This window comes from Fusarium musae, chromosome 8, assembly GCF_019915245.1.
Source record: "Fusarium musae strain F31 chromosome 8, whole genome shotgun sequence".
NCBI lineage: Eukaryota > Fungi > Ascomycota > Sordariomycetes > Hypocreales > Nectriaceae > Fusarium > Fusarium musae.
In genome coordinates, this window is record NC_058394.1 from 2,819,152 (window position 1) to 2,832,711 (window position 13,560).

General features: G+C 47.5%; 4 protein-coding genes and 1 non-coding gene across 5 annotated transcripts; 4 read left to right on the forward strand and 1 right to left on the reverse strand.

Moving 5' to 3' along the window:
• Window positions 1-4,118: 4,118 nt before the first annotated feature.
• Window positions 4,119-5,754, forward strand: J7337_011182 (uncharacterized protein; the record flags this gene model as incomplete). The annotated part of the gene is made up of 2 exons (XM_044828732.1): window positions 4,119-4,390; window positions 4,758-5,754. The coding sequence occupies 2 exons, from the start codon at window positions 4,119-4,121 to the stop codon at window positions 5,752-5,754; spliced, it is 1,269 nt and encodes a 422-aa protein (XP_044677286.1).
• A 1,565-nt stretch (window positions 5,755-7,319) lies between these two features.
• On the forward strand, window positions 7,320-8,105 carry J7337_011183 (uncharacterized protein; the record flags this gene model as incomplete). The annotated part of the gene is made up of 2 exons (XM_044828733.1): window positions 7,320-7,653; window positions 7,708-8,105. 2 exons carry the CDS (start codon window positions 7,320-7,322, stop codon window positions 8,103-8,105), a joined length of 732 nt encoding a protein of 243 aa, XP_044677287.1.
• A 721-nt stretch (window positions 8,106-8,826) lies between these two features.
• On the forward strand, window positions 8,827-9,270 carry J7337_011184 (uncharacterized protein; the record flags this gene model as incomplete). The annotated part of the gene is made up of 2 exons (XM_044828734.1): window positions 8,827-9,083; window positions 9,126-9,270. The coding sequence occupies 2 exons, from the start codon at window positions 8,827-8,829 to the stop codon at window positions 9,268-9,270; spliced, it is 402 nt and encodes a 133-aa protein (XP_044677288.1).
• An 848-nt stretch (window positions 9,271-10,118) lies between these two features.
• Window positions 10,119-11,255, forward strand: J7337_011185 (uncharacterized protein; the record flags this gene model as incomplete). Its single annotated transcript, XM_044828735.1, has 2 exons — window positions 10,119-10,433; window positions 10,485-11,255. 2 exons carry the CDS (start codon window positions 10,119-10,121, stop codon window positions 11,253-11,255), a joined length of 1,086 nt encoding a protein of 361 aa, XP_044677289.1.
• Window positions 11,256-11,384: 129 nt separating this feature from the next.
• J7337_011186 lies at window positions 11,385-11,456 on the reverse strand. Its single transcript has one exon. It is a non-coding gene; the product is annotated as a tRNA-Thr (tRNA).
• Between the last annotated feature and the right edge of the window lie 2,104 nt (window positions 11,457-13,560).

Here is a 13,560-nt window from a genome sequence, read left to right on the forward strand (position 1 = left end):
TCCTTCACCGACTCCAGGGAGCTCTTTTGAGAGCAGTGATCAGGTCTATCAGTTTGAGGGTCAATGTAGTGGGAGTCGTAAGAGCAGGCGGGCTACATGGGCATTTGATTTAGACGGGGGTCTTGACAAGTCGCACTCCTGTGCGTTCTGGACATGTCCTGGGTATCGATAGGTGCAGGCGTCTCGACTATAATGGACTGTTAGGCCGAGAGTTTTTAGTTCCTTGTTGACTTTGAGCTATCTGATCTGCGATCGGTGGCTCGGTATGTATTATTTACCAATTTCTATGTGCAAAGCGGTTGGGAGATATCTTTGCAGGCAATATGATTTATTCAATTTGACATTTATACAAATTAAAAGTGTCATATCGTATCGCGCTATGTTGACTAGCTGGCCGGGTTGTGTCGGCGGTCTGAGTCATACGGTATACGAGCTAATTCTTGAGTCAGCCTTACCAAAATGTGACAAACACCATCTCATATATATCATCACACTTCATAATTATATTTTTCCCTCCTCCTCTTTTTTTTTTTTTTTTTTTTTTGCCTGTCATTTATTTATTATTTTTTTTACGAGGTCAATCACTATGCGGCCGTCACCACTTGAGAGATCGCGTCTATGCGACGCATGCACCCACGCATGCTCAATGTCCATCGTCGGCTGTACACAATATACATGTCAAACCCACCGATCCCAATTCCTAAAAAACAATCCAAATCATTATATCAGTACTTGGGATGCGATGAACGATACATCACGCTGGGCAAAATGGTCAAAGACAAAGCGAGATTTTCTTTCCGAAACGACTTCATCAGGCTGCCATCTCTGCATAATAATCGCACACGCCTTTGATGAAAAGTCAAAAGAGGTTTTTCAGAACCTGGGTAGTGATGAGGTTGTACGGCTTTGCTTGAAATATCGCACTGTTGAGCGAGATCCGAGCGGGAAGTTGGGTTGGGATGAGAGGACGAATATGGCTATTACTGACATTGCGTTGGGAATTGATCTTCCTGATGAGTTCTGGCTGGCGATTAGGTCGGATAAAGGTTCGGCGTTGGAAGAGGTGTCGTTCGACCTGCGAATGCGGCCACTTGAAGGTAAATTTACGAGGGCTTGCGCGCAAAGAACATGACTGACTTGAGCACAGAAACGGAGACGAGCCATGTTATCAAGACTATACCGGGCAAACATGCCTCGACGATGAATGAGCAGAACTTACAGCTTGCAAGAAAGTGGATCAAAGGTTGCAATCGCTCACACCCAATTTGTAAAGAATTCCAATCGCGGCAGCCCAATTGGCGTCCAACGAGACTTATCCACATCGGGTCAAAAGCCCAACAACCTCGACTAGTCGCTCCATCAAAACCAGTGTCTTACCTTGCGCTGAGCTACTGCTGGGGAACCGACAACACCTTAACTCTCACAGAAGCAACCCTCACTCCATTCCAAAACGAACTCCCTTTGTCAAGTTTACCAAGCACTATCCGTGATGCAATCACCACAACAAGAGATCTCGGCTATGAATATCTATGGGTCGATGCACTCTGTATTATCCAAGATTGCAAACCCGACTGGATCAAAGAGTCTGCTCAGATGGGCAGCATCTATGGTTCAGCTGCTCTGACCCTCGCAGCAGCTGGTACATCAACCGTACAAGACTCAATATTCTGCCGTCGCGATCCCCGCGCAGTGAGACCATGCGTCGCAAACATAATCCAAAGCTCGGTATATCACCGAGTAAGTTACCCATGGGCTATATACCCGCACCAACCTGAACGTCTACTATTCGATACCATCAACGAGAGTCCTTTGAGCCGTCGAGCGTGGGCGTTGCAGGAACTTTTGGTATCACCGCGGACTTTGGTCTTTGGATCGAAACAAATGGTCTGGTCGTGTGCGACGACAGAAGCAAGTGAGACTTTCCCGATTGGCTTGGATCCAAAGTTTAGCTCTGTGGTGAGCGAGAGTGCAAGTTTGTCATATCTCCGCCAAAAGCTCATGAGGGCTTCCAAGTTGGAGGAAGAACCATCAGAGTTTTGGAACAACTTTATTAGCAGGTACACTAAAGCTCGGCTCACTTTCAGTTCTGACATGCTGGTGGCGCTACAAGGCATCGTCGAAAGAATCACTGAAGCAAGGCGTGGGTCGAACAAATGTACACCGGAGCTGGAATATGTCGCTGGTCTCTGGCGTGATTCGAATTTCCAGCAGAGTCTCTTATGGCGTCCAAAGGATGGATCATCACCTACCCGACCAGATTACTATCGCGCTCCATCATGGAGTTGGGCGTCGTTGGATGGTGAAGTTGATTTTTTTGAGCAATACATCCCGTGGATTTGGAACGGGAAGAAAACGGAGCTTGCGAGTATCGTGGATGTTTGTGTTGAGCCGCAGACTGGGTACTCGCTTTCGACGACTGGGCAGATTAAGTCGGGGCTTATTGAGATGGAGTGCCATTTGCGGGAGTGCTACCTGATGAAGAAACCACGATCGGAAGACTCATCGAATGATCAAGGGGATGACGCATATCTAGTCATTTCCTCCGATGAGTACAAGAGGATGTCTGAAAGGTCTTCAATTGAGGACGCCGCGGGAGGAAACAAAGAAGCACACAAATTCGCCAACTCCTATACTATCGATCTCCCAGAAGAAATACCCTCAGCGCAGTGGGTTCAGGTTTATTGCGTACCTCTGCAATTAGGTTGGTGTCAAACCGATCGCTACGAACAGGCCGTCTGGGAAAGCTACGAAGGCTTGATCCTTATGCCTCATGACGCCGAAGAGGAAGATCTATTGACGTCTGAAGGCTTCTGTGTTCTGTCTCAGACTTTCCGCCGTGTTGGAACATTTACATTTGATCTTCATGATGAGAATAGGGAAGGGCGAGAAAATGAACTTTTGGGTCCTGTGGTGTTTGATAGAGAGGGGAATTGGGAAAGAAAGAGGGAGACTGTTTGTATTATATAAAAATGGTCGGCAATAACTACTATGGATGGTTGGGGTGTCTATCTTGTTCCTCCTTGAAAACTGTTTGCACATTCCGACTTGTAGTTGATGAGGGCTAGATGTGGCGACGAAGGAGTAGAGTGTATGTTTATAGACCATGCTGGGCGACCATTCGAGCACATACGACCATACCTGCAGGAAAATACGGGATCCCGTCCGCTCTCCCATAGTCAAGCCTGTAAGGGGCGGATTAGTAGTTGGGTCGGTGACGACCAGCGAATCCCCGCTGTTGTATGTTTTTTGCACTTCTTGAGAGGTGGGCAAGAAAGACCCTTTCTTTTTGCCAAACATGTACTAGAAGCTTTGGTTCTATGATGGCATTGACCCGGCCAGCGATCGTGAGCGTAGCTGGCGTTTTTTCTCACGCGAGACTGAGCGTTTGCGCTATAGGTCTAGATGCGCGACTACTGTCTGTTGTGACAGGACGCTCCGTCAGATCGATTTGACGCTGAACAATAAAAAACGCGATTACTGGCTATGTCGGTATCTCCAACTCTTAGTGCGTTGTTCTGATTATTAAAGATTTTTATATAGTGGTTGGCGCAGGTCTATGAGCACGGTCGCATTATCTCAGGTTGGATGACGTAGGGTAGGACAAAGGTCGAGAACAATAGACGCTCTACAGCAACTGTAAGAAGCATTTTCTCTCAAGATAGCTTCTCGCATTACGTTCCAAATACAACACACCTTCCTCCTAATCTTTTTACCTACTCTTTATTTCTCTCTCTTCTCAGTCGAGTTGTTTGGCTTTTTGGTCAACAAAGCCAGCGTACATGTGATTGCCAGTAACCAGTCTGACTAAAACCACTTTTGAGCTTAGCGCAGCGTCACAGCTTCATTGCCAACCTCTTCTGTTCTTATTGTCCGCGCCGCCATCACTCAAACGGTGATTTAATTTGCTCATCTTGACAAACAAAAGCTGCATTGACCTGGAAGCTCAGCGCTCGATCTTGGCTCACTCACCGTCGTCATTTGGGTATTCATGTGATCATCCGGCCTTTGTCTCTGCTTCGCTCATCACGACTTTCTTACTCTTTTCAGCACACTCATGAACCCAGTCAATCAATCATTGCTCAGAATGCCGTTTTTACCTTCCAGGCAGCCTCACCACCATGGTCGTCCAAAACCGCTATACTCGAGCTTGCGAGTCTCCTTCACCATCACGGTCTCCTTCTGAGGATTCACCTTCCAGTTCCGATGATTTGAGTCCCGGGCCACCACCACCAGATGAAGATATGTACCCTGACCAGCCTGAATATACCTTCTTCGAAATCATCGTCGGTGTCACTCCCCATACAGTTCAGTGTATTCGACTTTATTTTCATCGTCTGTGGCAAATTGAGGCGCCTATCTCATTCCGCTTTCAAGATGCCCAGATTGTCACGTTCGATGACTCTATTACCCCTGTCCATGGGTTGTCTCGAGCTCTCGCTAAGAGAGACCTCTATCCAGATGACAATCGTGATACTGATTTTGATGACCAAGGTCCCTAGAATTTGCCCCGAGGTCGCGACAATCGTGGACCTGGTCAACAGCGAGACACCCGCAGCATGACTTCCAACTGGAAGCAAGCTATTTTGGCTATGCTTGCAATCCTTCTTATCATTCCGTAATGGAGGCGCTTTTTCTCATCGTCCAGCACCTCGCGTAGCCCAACGTTTCCTATCCACCGTCCTGTAGTTGAAGTTGCGAATACTGTCAATTCAATGCCTGGCATCTTGGCAGACATCACTGAAACTAGAGGACTACAGAGGGAACTTGTCGTCTATGATCACTGTTTCTGAACGATGGGCACTTGCCTGCTTGCATAAGGACGAAGAAGCAGGGATGCCCTTGTTCAGTAAGAACAGGCTGAACAAGGCTGTATGTGACGCGGGGCTTAAAGAATACGAAAAGGCAACTGAGATTGACGCTCGAGATTTCATTTCTCATTTGAAGGACCTGAGAAACGCAATCCAAGATGTATCTTATCGAATCGAGGATGTTGCAAGAGTTATAAAGCAGGACCTTGAGCCTTGCCGAACGGTCTTGAACTCTTGCATAGAGAATTTGATCAAGGATTGGTACCATGGCCAAGGGCCATCGATCGATTCTGCATCTGTCTATCTCAAGGTACTTGGTAACGAGAAGAGAGGCCACTGGAAATGCGCCTCAGACTCCTCAATCAACGCAAAGGACACATATTTGAGACCTGCTGACCTTGTTACCATGAACCTACCGGATGCTATTCGGAACCTCGAACATTACTTGACTATCGCGCTCTTCTCACTCGAGAAGATGCTTGAGTTGGATTTCCAGCTTTTCCCCATCCTCCGGAAACTCAATCTCACAGGCGAAAAGTACGCCATCAATCGCACGGAGCTATTGTGGGCACGGCTATCTTTGCGTCATCTTCAGGGAGAAGCTCAGCGTCGTAGCGAGGAGCTTGAGGCTTTTCAAGTACTCCTCAAATGTCGGCTTTGGAGGCGTTACGGACGGGCAGGGCGGGAATACGTGGCCAAGCTGTTTCCTGATCTGCCTGAAACTTTCATCGACACTCTTGACGTGCCGGCTTTGATCTCGATTGCGCTAGGGATTGAGGACAGCGAGACAGCGCGCAGACACATGGGGGGCCTATGGCAACAAATTGGGCGAAGCAACGGCGGACGTGACTTTGATGTTAGCTTCCCATGTAGAGAAAAACAGCGCGAAGCCTTGAGGTTTGCGGCAGGAGGCCGTTTCAGAGGTTTAGACTCGAGAGACATTTAGTTTATGCTGCGAAGAGGTTTCTTGAGGGTCTTTTGTTTCCGATGGGGTGCGATTTGAGAGTACAGCTGTTTATTCTTTGTTCTTTGGTTCTGAAATTGTATCGTTCTAGTTCCCTTTCTTGTTCGCTTGAACTTTGCTCTCGGACACTTTTTAGTGCTATGGATCTCTCTGCGAACAAACAGATTTGCATGTTCTATTTTGTTACTAAATACCTTGACTTCTTGCCTCTCATCGTCTCTGTCTAACTTTGCAACTACCCTCTTCCTGTATTTACCTGACGACACATTAACAAAACCCTCAATCTAACTCAACCAGCAATACCAACATGTCTAGCAACTCCCGTTCCAAGATCTTAAGGAGACGAGCTCCTCCACCATCTCGTCTTCCCAACCCGGCCTTCTTCCTGACCTGGTACGCCATCGCATCTTTATCTCTCTTTCTTCCCAAAAGTTTGAGTAAGACAGGAACCGATGGCCGGCAGCTACTTACCACAGCCCTCAAAGCAGAAATGGCCAAAATATGCAGTGTCCTTCCCCAGACCGACCGTGAGTTCAAGCAAGAGCTCGCGTACTTCACTACTGTCCAGCGCTGCATCGAAATTGCCAACCTAACGCCGCGTCTCATGGCAGCTTATGAAAAGCGAACAAAATCACACGTGCTCTCCTTAAGACGACGAAACAGGCTAGCTGTACAAGCAAGCTTGTATCTGGACCTACTACTGTACACCAAGAAGATTGCCTTCTTGAAGAAAACAGCTGGAATAAAAAGCCTGTGGAACTGTGACAAAATATCGGCATTATGTGTTTCTGTATACGCTCTTCTGACCCTGGTACAGTATGTCTGCTATTCCTGTTTTTGGAGAGTGGAGTGCATCTCGGGGCTGTTTCCACCAAGGTCCTTTTTATTGTTATGCTGTGTATCCCCGGTATAGTCCTTTCTGAACTCCATTGGATGTTTCATCTGAGTCTGGAGTCTCATTTGTGTGTGTCGGACTGACTATTGTATCTCTCATTCTACGCATATCCCTTCCTTATGTTAATCTCGATAATTCAATACTTCAGTTCCTAGATCTTTATAATGAATTAAATTGAATTGCTGTTATATTGTGTTTTGGATGTTCCTGAAGGTATTCAAGTGAATTTCCTTGCTTTTTGCAACTGTTGGCGTCAAACAAGCTGGGGATGCAAGACGCGTAAAGCTACAGTGAATTTGCATGAAAAATGAAAAGGCAGGTGAATTGATATCGGCAATTGATATTCTTTGAAGTAAGAGCGCAAGAGGTGTTTTATACATGATTGAATGAAGGTAAGTCATGGGTCAATGACAGCTTTGTTAATACGGATTCTAGGCTCTAAAGTTTGTCAATCTGCATGTTGGACCTCAGCTTTGTTTAGCACCATCATTAACAGATCCCATCTCATATTCAATACAGCATGTCAAATTGAAAGTTGTCTAAACTGCTTCCATCTTATTCAGCTTTTACACTTCCCTCTCTTCTCTTCCATCTCATCATCAACATTTACATTTGCCCTTAATCCTACCACCGTCTTCAAATTCCTTCCACCATGGGCACGAAAGGTCGAGGATCCGAGCTGGATCATGAAGCGAAGAGGATCAAATCTGACGACGGCAAGGGCGGTGATGAAGTCTCATCCAGCAACTGTGTGCAGACTGCCCCAGCTTTGCCTCGTCAACCTATCACCCATTTGAGCAAGTTGTCCCAAGTGGCTCGTCAGCAAATCGACTATCTTCTACAAGCTCTCAGTGAGATATACCCTGAGAGTCTGCACCAAGTGGATATATTGGATCAGATCAATGCCATCAACGCTGATAGACGCCGGCCAATCTTTCCGTACAAGCCGCCTAAGATGGTAATGACTATTTGCCGTGGTCCGCGTGGTATGTTCCCCACCACCTTACTTCCAGGAATCCAACATGCTGATTAGTCTGAAGAAATTGATGTTACCCAGAACAGCGAGAAAATAGGCGGCGGCAGACTTATTTCCTTGATCAGCGCCGTGCCTTACGGCGATGAATGTTACTTTACAGTCGAAATTGAGCACCCGCGACTATACATGGGCGAATTTGCCATGCCATGCGAAGACGATTGGGAGTCAAAGTATGAAGAAATGCCATGGAAGGATGACTATCTACGTCAAGTCAAGCGCCTCGCCAGAAATGCTGTATTTTCTCACAACCGAAACGTACTGGGTTGGGCAATGCGTGAGATTGCGCATGCTGAAACCCCATTAGCTTGTTTCAATGGAATTGAAAAGGTTAGGGGACAGTTTCTTTCGGGTAATGTAGTATGGACTACAGAATCTCGGGATGCCTGGGGCTTTCACGGATAATTACTGGGAAATGGTCTTGCCGCTTTGGTTTGTCTTCAATGAGTGTTCGTAAACTAAGATCCTTATTGTGCAGAGTGAGAATGCACAACAAAGATAGAGGTTGCGGGAGATGATCAGAAGTCTGTACTTAGTGTCAGGAGAAGAATTTCGTTCAGTCTGAACAGGTCAGCTGTTCCTTTAACGTCAGTAAACATGATAATGTGTACAATATACTCGGAATAACGCATTAAGATGTGAGCCTATCTGTTGTCGAGCTACTGCGCCGCCCCTACTCGAGAAAGGGAAGAAGATCTTGCTGTTATGCACAATTCGGATGAACAACTCGTTTCTCGCTCTTACAGGGTCACATTGGCAGTGGCAGCAACACCAACTTTGCGTTGCGAGTGCGAACATGCCATAAGAACCAATGATGGCAGTGTAACTTTACAATCGTTTGCTCGTCGAAGTTTAGACCGCCGGCGAGTGCCACTGTCAATTTAATTCATCAAGTAACCAAGGTCTTGGCATCTGAAAGGTAACCACGCAGAACATCAACACTGCTTGCGAACCTCAAACATTCACCCAACTTCTCCCAACTCTTGCGCTATCTCTCCCTCTTCCAAACACACACCTCTCCATCACAACACCACTTTCACGCAACCCCCATCACTTATAAACGTCTCTGACATCGCAAACCACTGCACTCCTTCTGCTCCTTTCCGCGCCTTGACCCAACGTCAACATGGCGGATCTCATCGACCCCGGCACCGCCAAATTGGTCATCATCGTCTCCCTCCTGTGGATCATCTCATTCACTCTCTACAACCTCTACGAGATCAACGACATCATCTTCTATTCTATCGCCATCGGGACTGCATTCATTTTCACCTCCGCGAGCTGCGTTTGCCTCGGAGGTCTTGCCGTCATGGCCGTCTACTTTGCGGTCCTGGCCAACGCCGCGATTCTTTGCATTATCGTCATGCTCATTCCTGTTCTTCAGTATATCATTCAGTGCATTTCATCTATCTTTAATCGTATCAGAAATGTTTGTGATCGAGTAATCGGATTCTTCAATGCGGTGTCGTTTTTCTTGGACAACATTACTACGGCAGTGCAGTTGTTCCCCCCGTCATTCGAAAGATTCCTCTACGGACCTGAAGGTCTTGAGCCTCTTACTGACGATTGATTGCTCCTCCAGTGGATTTGAGGTATGAACAGGCAGTTACGGCGCAGTGGAAGGAAATGGGCTTGGTTTTGCTGGTCGCACATTGGCAAAAGTTCTACACGAGCATCGCGTTTAGGCGTCTTCACCTCGGTAGTCGCTACACGTTTGAGATGTATACAGAATGAGAAAATAGACTGTATGTAGTGCACTGTAGAATAACAAAGGCCTTGCTGTGCACTCTCAAGTCGCATTCGCCTAGTGATGCTGTCAAGTTCGGCTAAATGCCTTTTCCCGCCATCGTATTTCTGAGAGACGTTCCAGTTTTACTGGAGTCAGCGATGTCAATCAGCTTATATACTTATTCTGATGTCAGCCGCTGCCAACATGATCAAAGGAGGTAGTCGCCGTTTGATTCTGAGGGATTGATGACCACGACTTGACCATTACGATGTCACGTGCTCTGACGGTCAAGTCTCCTCAGTCCGCATGCAGCAACAAGTGAAGCCATTGCTTGTGGGGTAACTTAAGTGTGGAGAAGTGGGCGTGATAAGGACGTGGTGGCGTTTCAATTGCCGGGCCTATTTTTGGTGTCTTATCTGACACGAAGCGTCAGATGATAAGCCCAGCGATGTAGTCAGGATACCATTACCAGAATAGGAAATGTTATAAGAAGAGACTAACATGACGCCCCTCCCCCCTTCAGCAAGTGACGCCGATAAAGAGTCATTCACGAGGTTGGTAATGATGATAAAAGGCTCAATTGGCCCTGTAACAATGTTGTTGGTGTTCAAGACTTGCAAATTCGCAGGGAATATCTTGCTTCAGAATCAACAAAACCAAATTAACATACCACTTACCAGCTCGTCGACATGTCTGCAAAGGTAGCTCCGGCCCCGGCGACCATTTCCCCTCCATCCCTCACCGCTCTTGACGACCTTGACCTCCCGGACTTTGATCCGGCCATCCACCTCGCCTTCCAGCCCCCTACTCGACGCCATACCTTCCAGGACCTTGGTCTGCCGCAGCCAGAAAATGCGCCTGATCTCTGCGTCACAGAACCTTTCCAACTCTTCTCGGAAGAAGGTGTGCGCATGTTGCGCCGTGAGATGCTGAGCAAGCCGATTCTCGACAAGTATCTCCGTTCATGGGATCGGGCGCCGGCTTACATCGCAGGTCATGAAAAGGTCAGTTCAGCGGCACTGTAGCGGTACCGAAACTAAATTGATTGTGAAAAGACTGCAAAATTTACCCTTCAAGCGTGGCAGCATCCCGCGACGCAAGCTGCCATCGATCACGCAGCTGGCTTCGGCCTCCGTCTCTTACGACGCGAAGCCGATCTCGGACTCGTAAACATCCAACTCGGCCCTGAGGGTCTGCCCGGCGTCTACAAACTCACCGAAGTACCATCAGCACCACTCTCACCCCAGGAGATGCAAAAGTCAAGCTACGATGATATACCAATTGACGCCTGGCACAAAGACCAAGTCCCAGTTGTGTGCGTCGTCATGCTCAGCGACACAAGCAGCATGCAAGGCGGCGAAACAGCTATACGCACAGGAGATGGCTCCATCGTCAAAGTGAAGAGTCCAAGAGTGGGAGGCGCTGTCATCATGCAGGGTGGATGTACTGAGCATGCTGCTTTGCGCGCGACGAATGTACCTGAGAGATTGAGCATGGTTAGTAGCTATGCGTTTGCGGATCCGAACTTGGATGATCAGTACACGTCACTTCGAAGTGTAGATTTAGGAAATGATGATATACCGACGTTTTGCAATATTTTCTTGCAGGAGAAGTTGTTGAGGTTGAGAGGGCGGATTGATGCTGTTTTGGAGACGCTGGTTGAGAAGGAGAAGAGGGGCGAGATGGTTGAGAGGAGTGAGTTTGAGGGCTGGGTTAGGGAGCAGACGAATTTTATGAAGAGGAGTGCTTGGGAGATGTATGAGAGGGTGCCGAATTACTTGGGAAAGGATGTACCTGAGGATGTTATCCGAGATTACCTAAGGTGAGATAGCAGGAAGAATGCAGGCTGTCCTTCAACTCTCATGGTCAGAACCCTGCTTCTAATCGAACACTGTTGTCCTATTACCAGTTTCAATAAAATGCAAAAAGAAATGATGCGCGAGGTGATACTCGTTTGCCTCGACACGGGATCGAACCGTGGACCTTGTCATTACTAGTGACACGCTCTACCACTGAGCCATCGAGGCGTGATCTGATTGGTTGAGAGTCTTCTGCGTTGTGCGGCTCCACGATCTTTTCACGATCAGAGCGACGAGTGTTGCCCGCCTGTTTACCCGACACTCAGCGATGATTGCAAACCTTGGAAGAGATTACGTTTGTATCTCATAATTAAGAGCGCTTGATCTGAAACAGTCTATTTTCAGAGCATTGTTAAACACACAGTCATGCACTTAAAAAAGTCGAGCTTTTACTTAGGAAACATTCTTATTTCCCAACTATGGATGCCCCCAAAATAACCAGAACGTAGCCATTCTCTCCTAGAGTTACTGCATTATCCACCACCCTCCTGTCTGGCCCTATGCTTCATTTCTCGGGGACATTCTATTGCCCTGGCCTTGGGCAAAGGTAAAGGTTGAGGTATTGGCCTAGGCGTAAGACCACGGCCGGGACTCAGAACGATCCGGAGCCAGAGGAGGTCGAGGTCTGGGCTTAGGACGGGGCTGGGGTTGAGGTTGAGACATGATGCAGAACGTGGGTGTTTAAACTGTTTTGAGTTTGAAGTTGTATAAGTTAGAAATTTTTGAAAGACTGGTTGACTTTGTCTTGGGAAAGGAAGGTGACTGGAGCGATCGAGGTTTATATAGGAGCGTTTTTGCTTGAAAGTGATGCGCAGAGCGTTGACTTGCCTGATGATCACTCACAACATTCTCATGATTGAAGTGAAGCGACACGAGGGATCTCAGTTACAGACAGACAGCTTTGCTGTTAGTAACACTAAGTGCCTCGACAATGCGTGGCTCACTGTCGGAAAAGTTGACGCGAGGGGTGGTAGGTATGAAGTACGATGGATCAAGGATGCGAATCACTGCAAACTGGTAGTACAACTCTGTCAAACCTCCAGCCTTCAACAGATGATTACATACCTGGTCAAACAACCGATTCGCTGGTGTTTTCACTGATCTGTAGCTGTTCATCTGGAACCGTGTTCGCTGATGTCGCACGTGCATCTTCAAAACAATAACTTCAAGGCACTCTTTTGTTCAAGGTGAACTCAATTCCATTTCGATCAAGCAATAGTAAACTACCTTACACAGGAGAGCGTAAAAGATGTTGGTGTAGTTTAAGCTTTGTAGTAGTCCATAATAGGTGCCATCAAATAGAAATGCCCTGGCAGTCAGTAGCAGACCCCTTTTCGTCACTTTCATGATAGTTGAGAGAAGTCGTGAAGCATTGTAGAAGGCTGCTCGACGGCTGGCCAATATGTTTATTGGCAACCTCGACGACTGCACCCATCAGGAGCCGAAGGCCATGCCCAGCTGTCGAGGTTTGCCCATACACGCAGTGGTAGCCGGTGCTGTCATCCTACTCATGCTCACGTCGATGATTGTTCTTCTCTATGGTCTGCACGGCTGTACGACACTGGTAGGATCTGTTGACAGTCTCAGGCTCGCACTCAATGTCTCCTCTGCCAGTGGTATAGCCATCTTCAGTTGACAGTGGCATCCCGAAATCCCTCCCTTATATTCGATTCCGAGCGTCCAGAGTTCCTCTTTCTCTTCTTTCCTTCCCATCAACCAACACTCAACTCTTCAACTGAAAGCCAAATACTTCCCAACCAAGAACACTCTACTACCAACAACCCCTTCCTTCATTACCTTCTATCACTCTCTGTGAGCTACCTTCTACTTCACCAACTACTACCAACCTTCCGTTGTTGTCGCAACCATGTGCTCCATTGTGACCATCAACTTCCGCTGCAAACGCTGCGGCAAGTATCTCGGAAACACCGTCGACGAGCGTAAATGCGCTGAGGCACGACGACGTGGCAATCCTTTCCATCGACGCCCTGACCGTCGGACTGAGACTTATGACATGAAGTGGCAGGAATGCGATGATTGCCAATACGAGTACGAGATGTACCTCCATGCCCTTCAAACCGGCATTCGTTACCCAGCCCCTAACCCACCATTCAACTGAATACGAATGGCCAGTATCCTATCGGCATATGACCGCGACACTGTATCAAGAACCAAACACTGCTGAGCCTTGGGCGACGACCCGATGGGAATCAAGCACGCACGAATGACGAGTTAATACAAGAAAACGAAAAGAAAAGCACAAAAACAAATG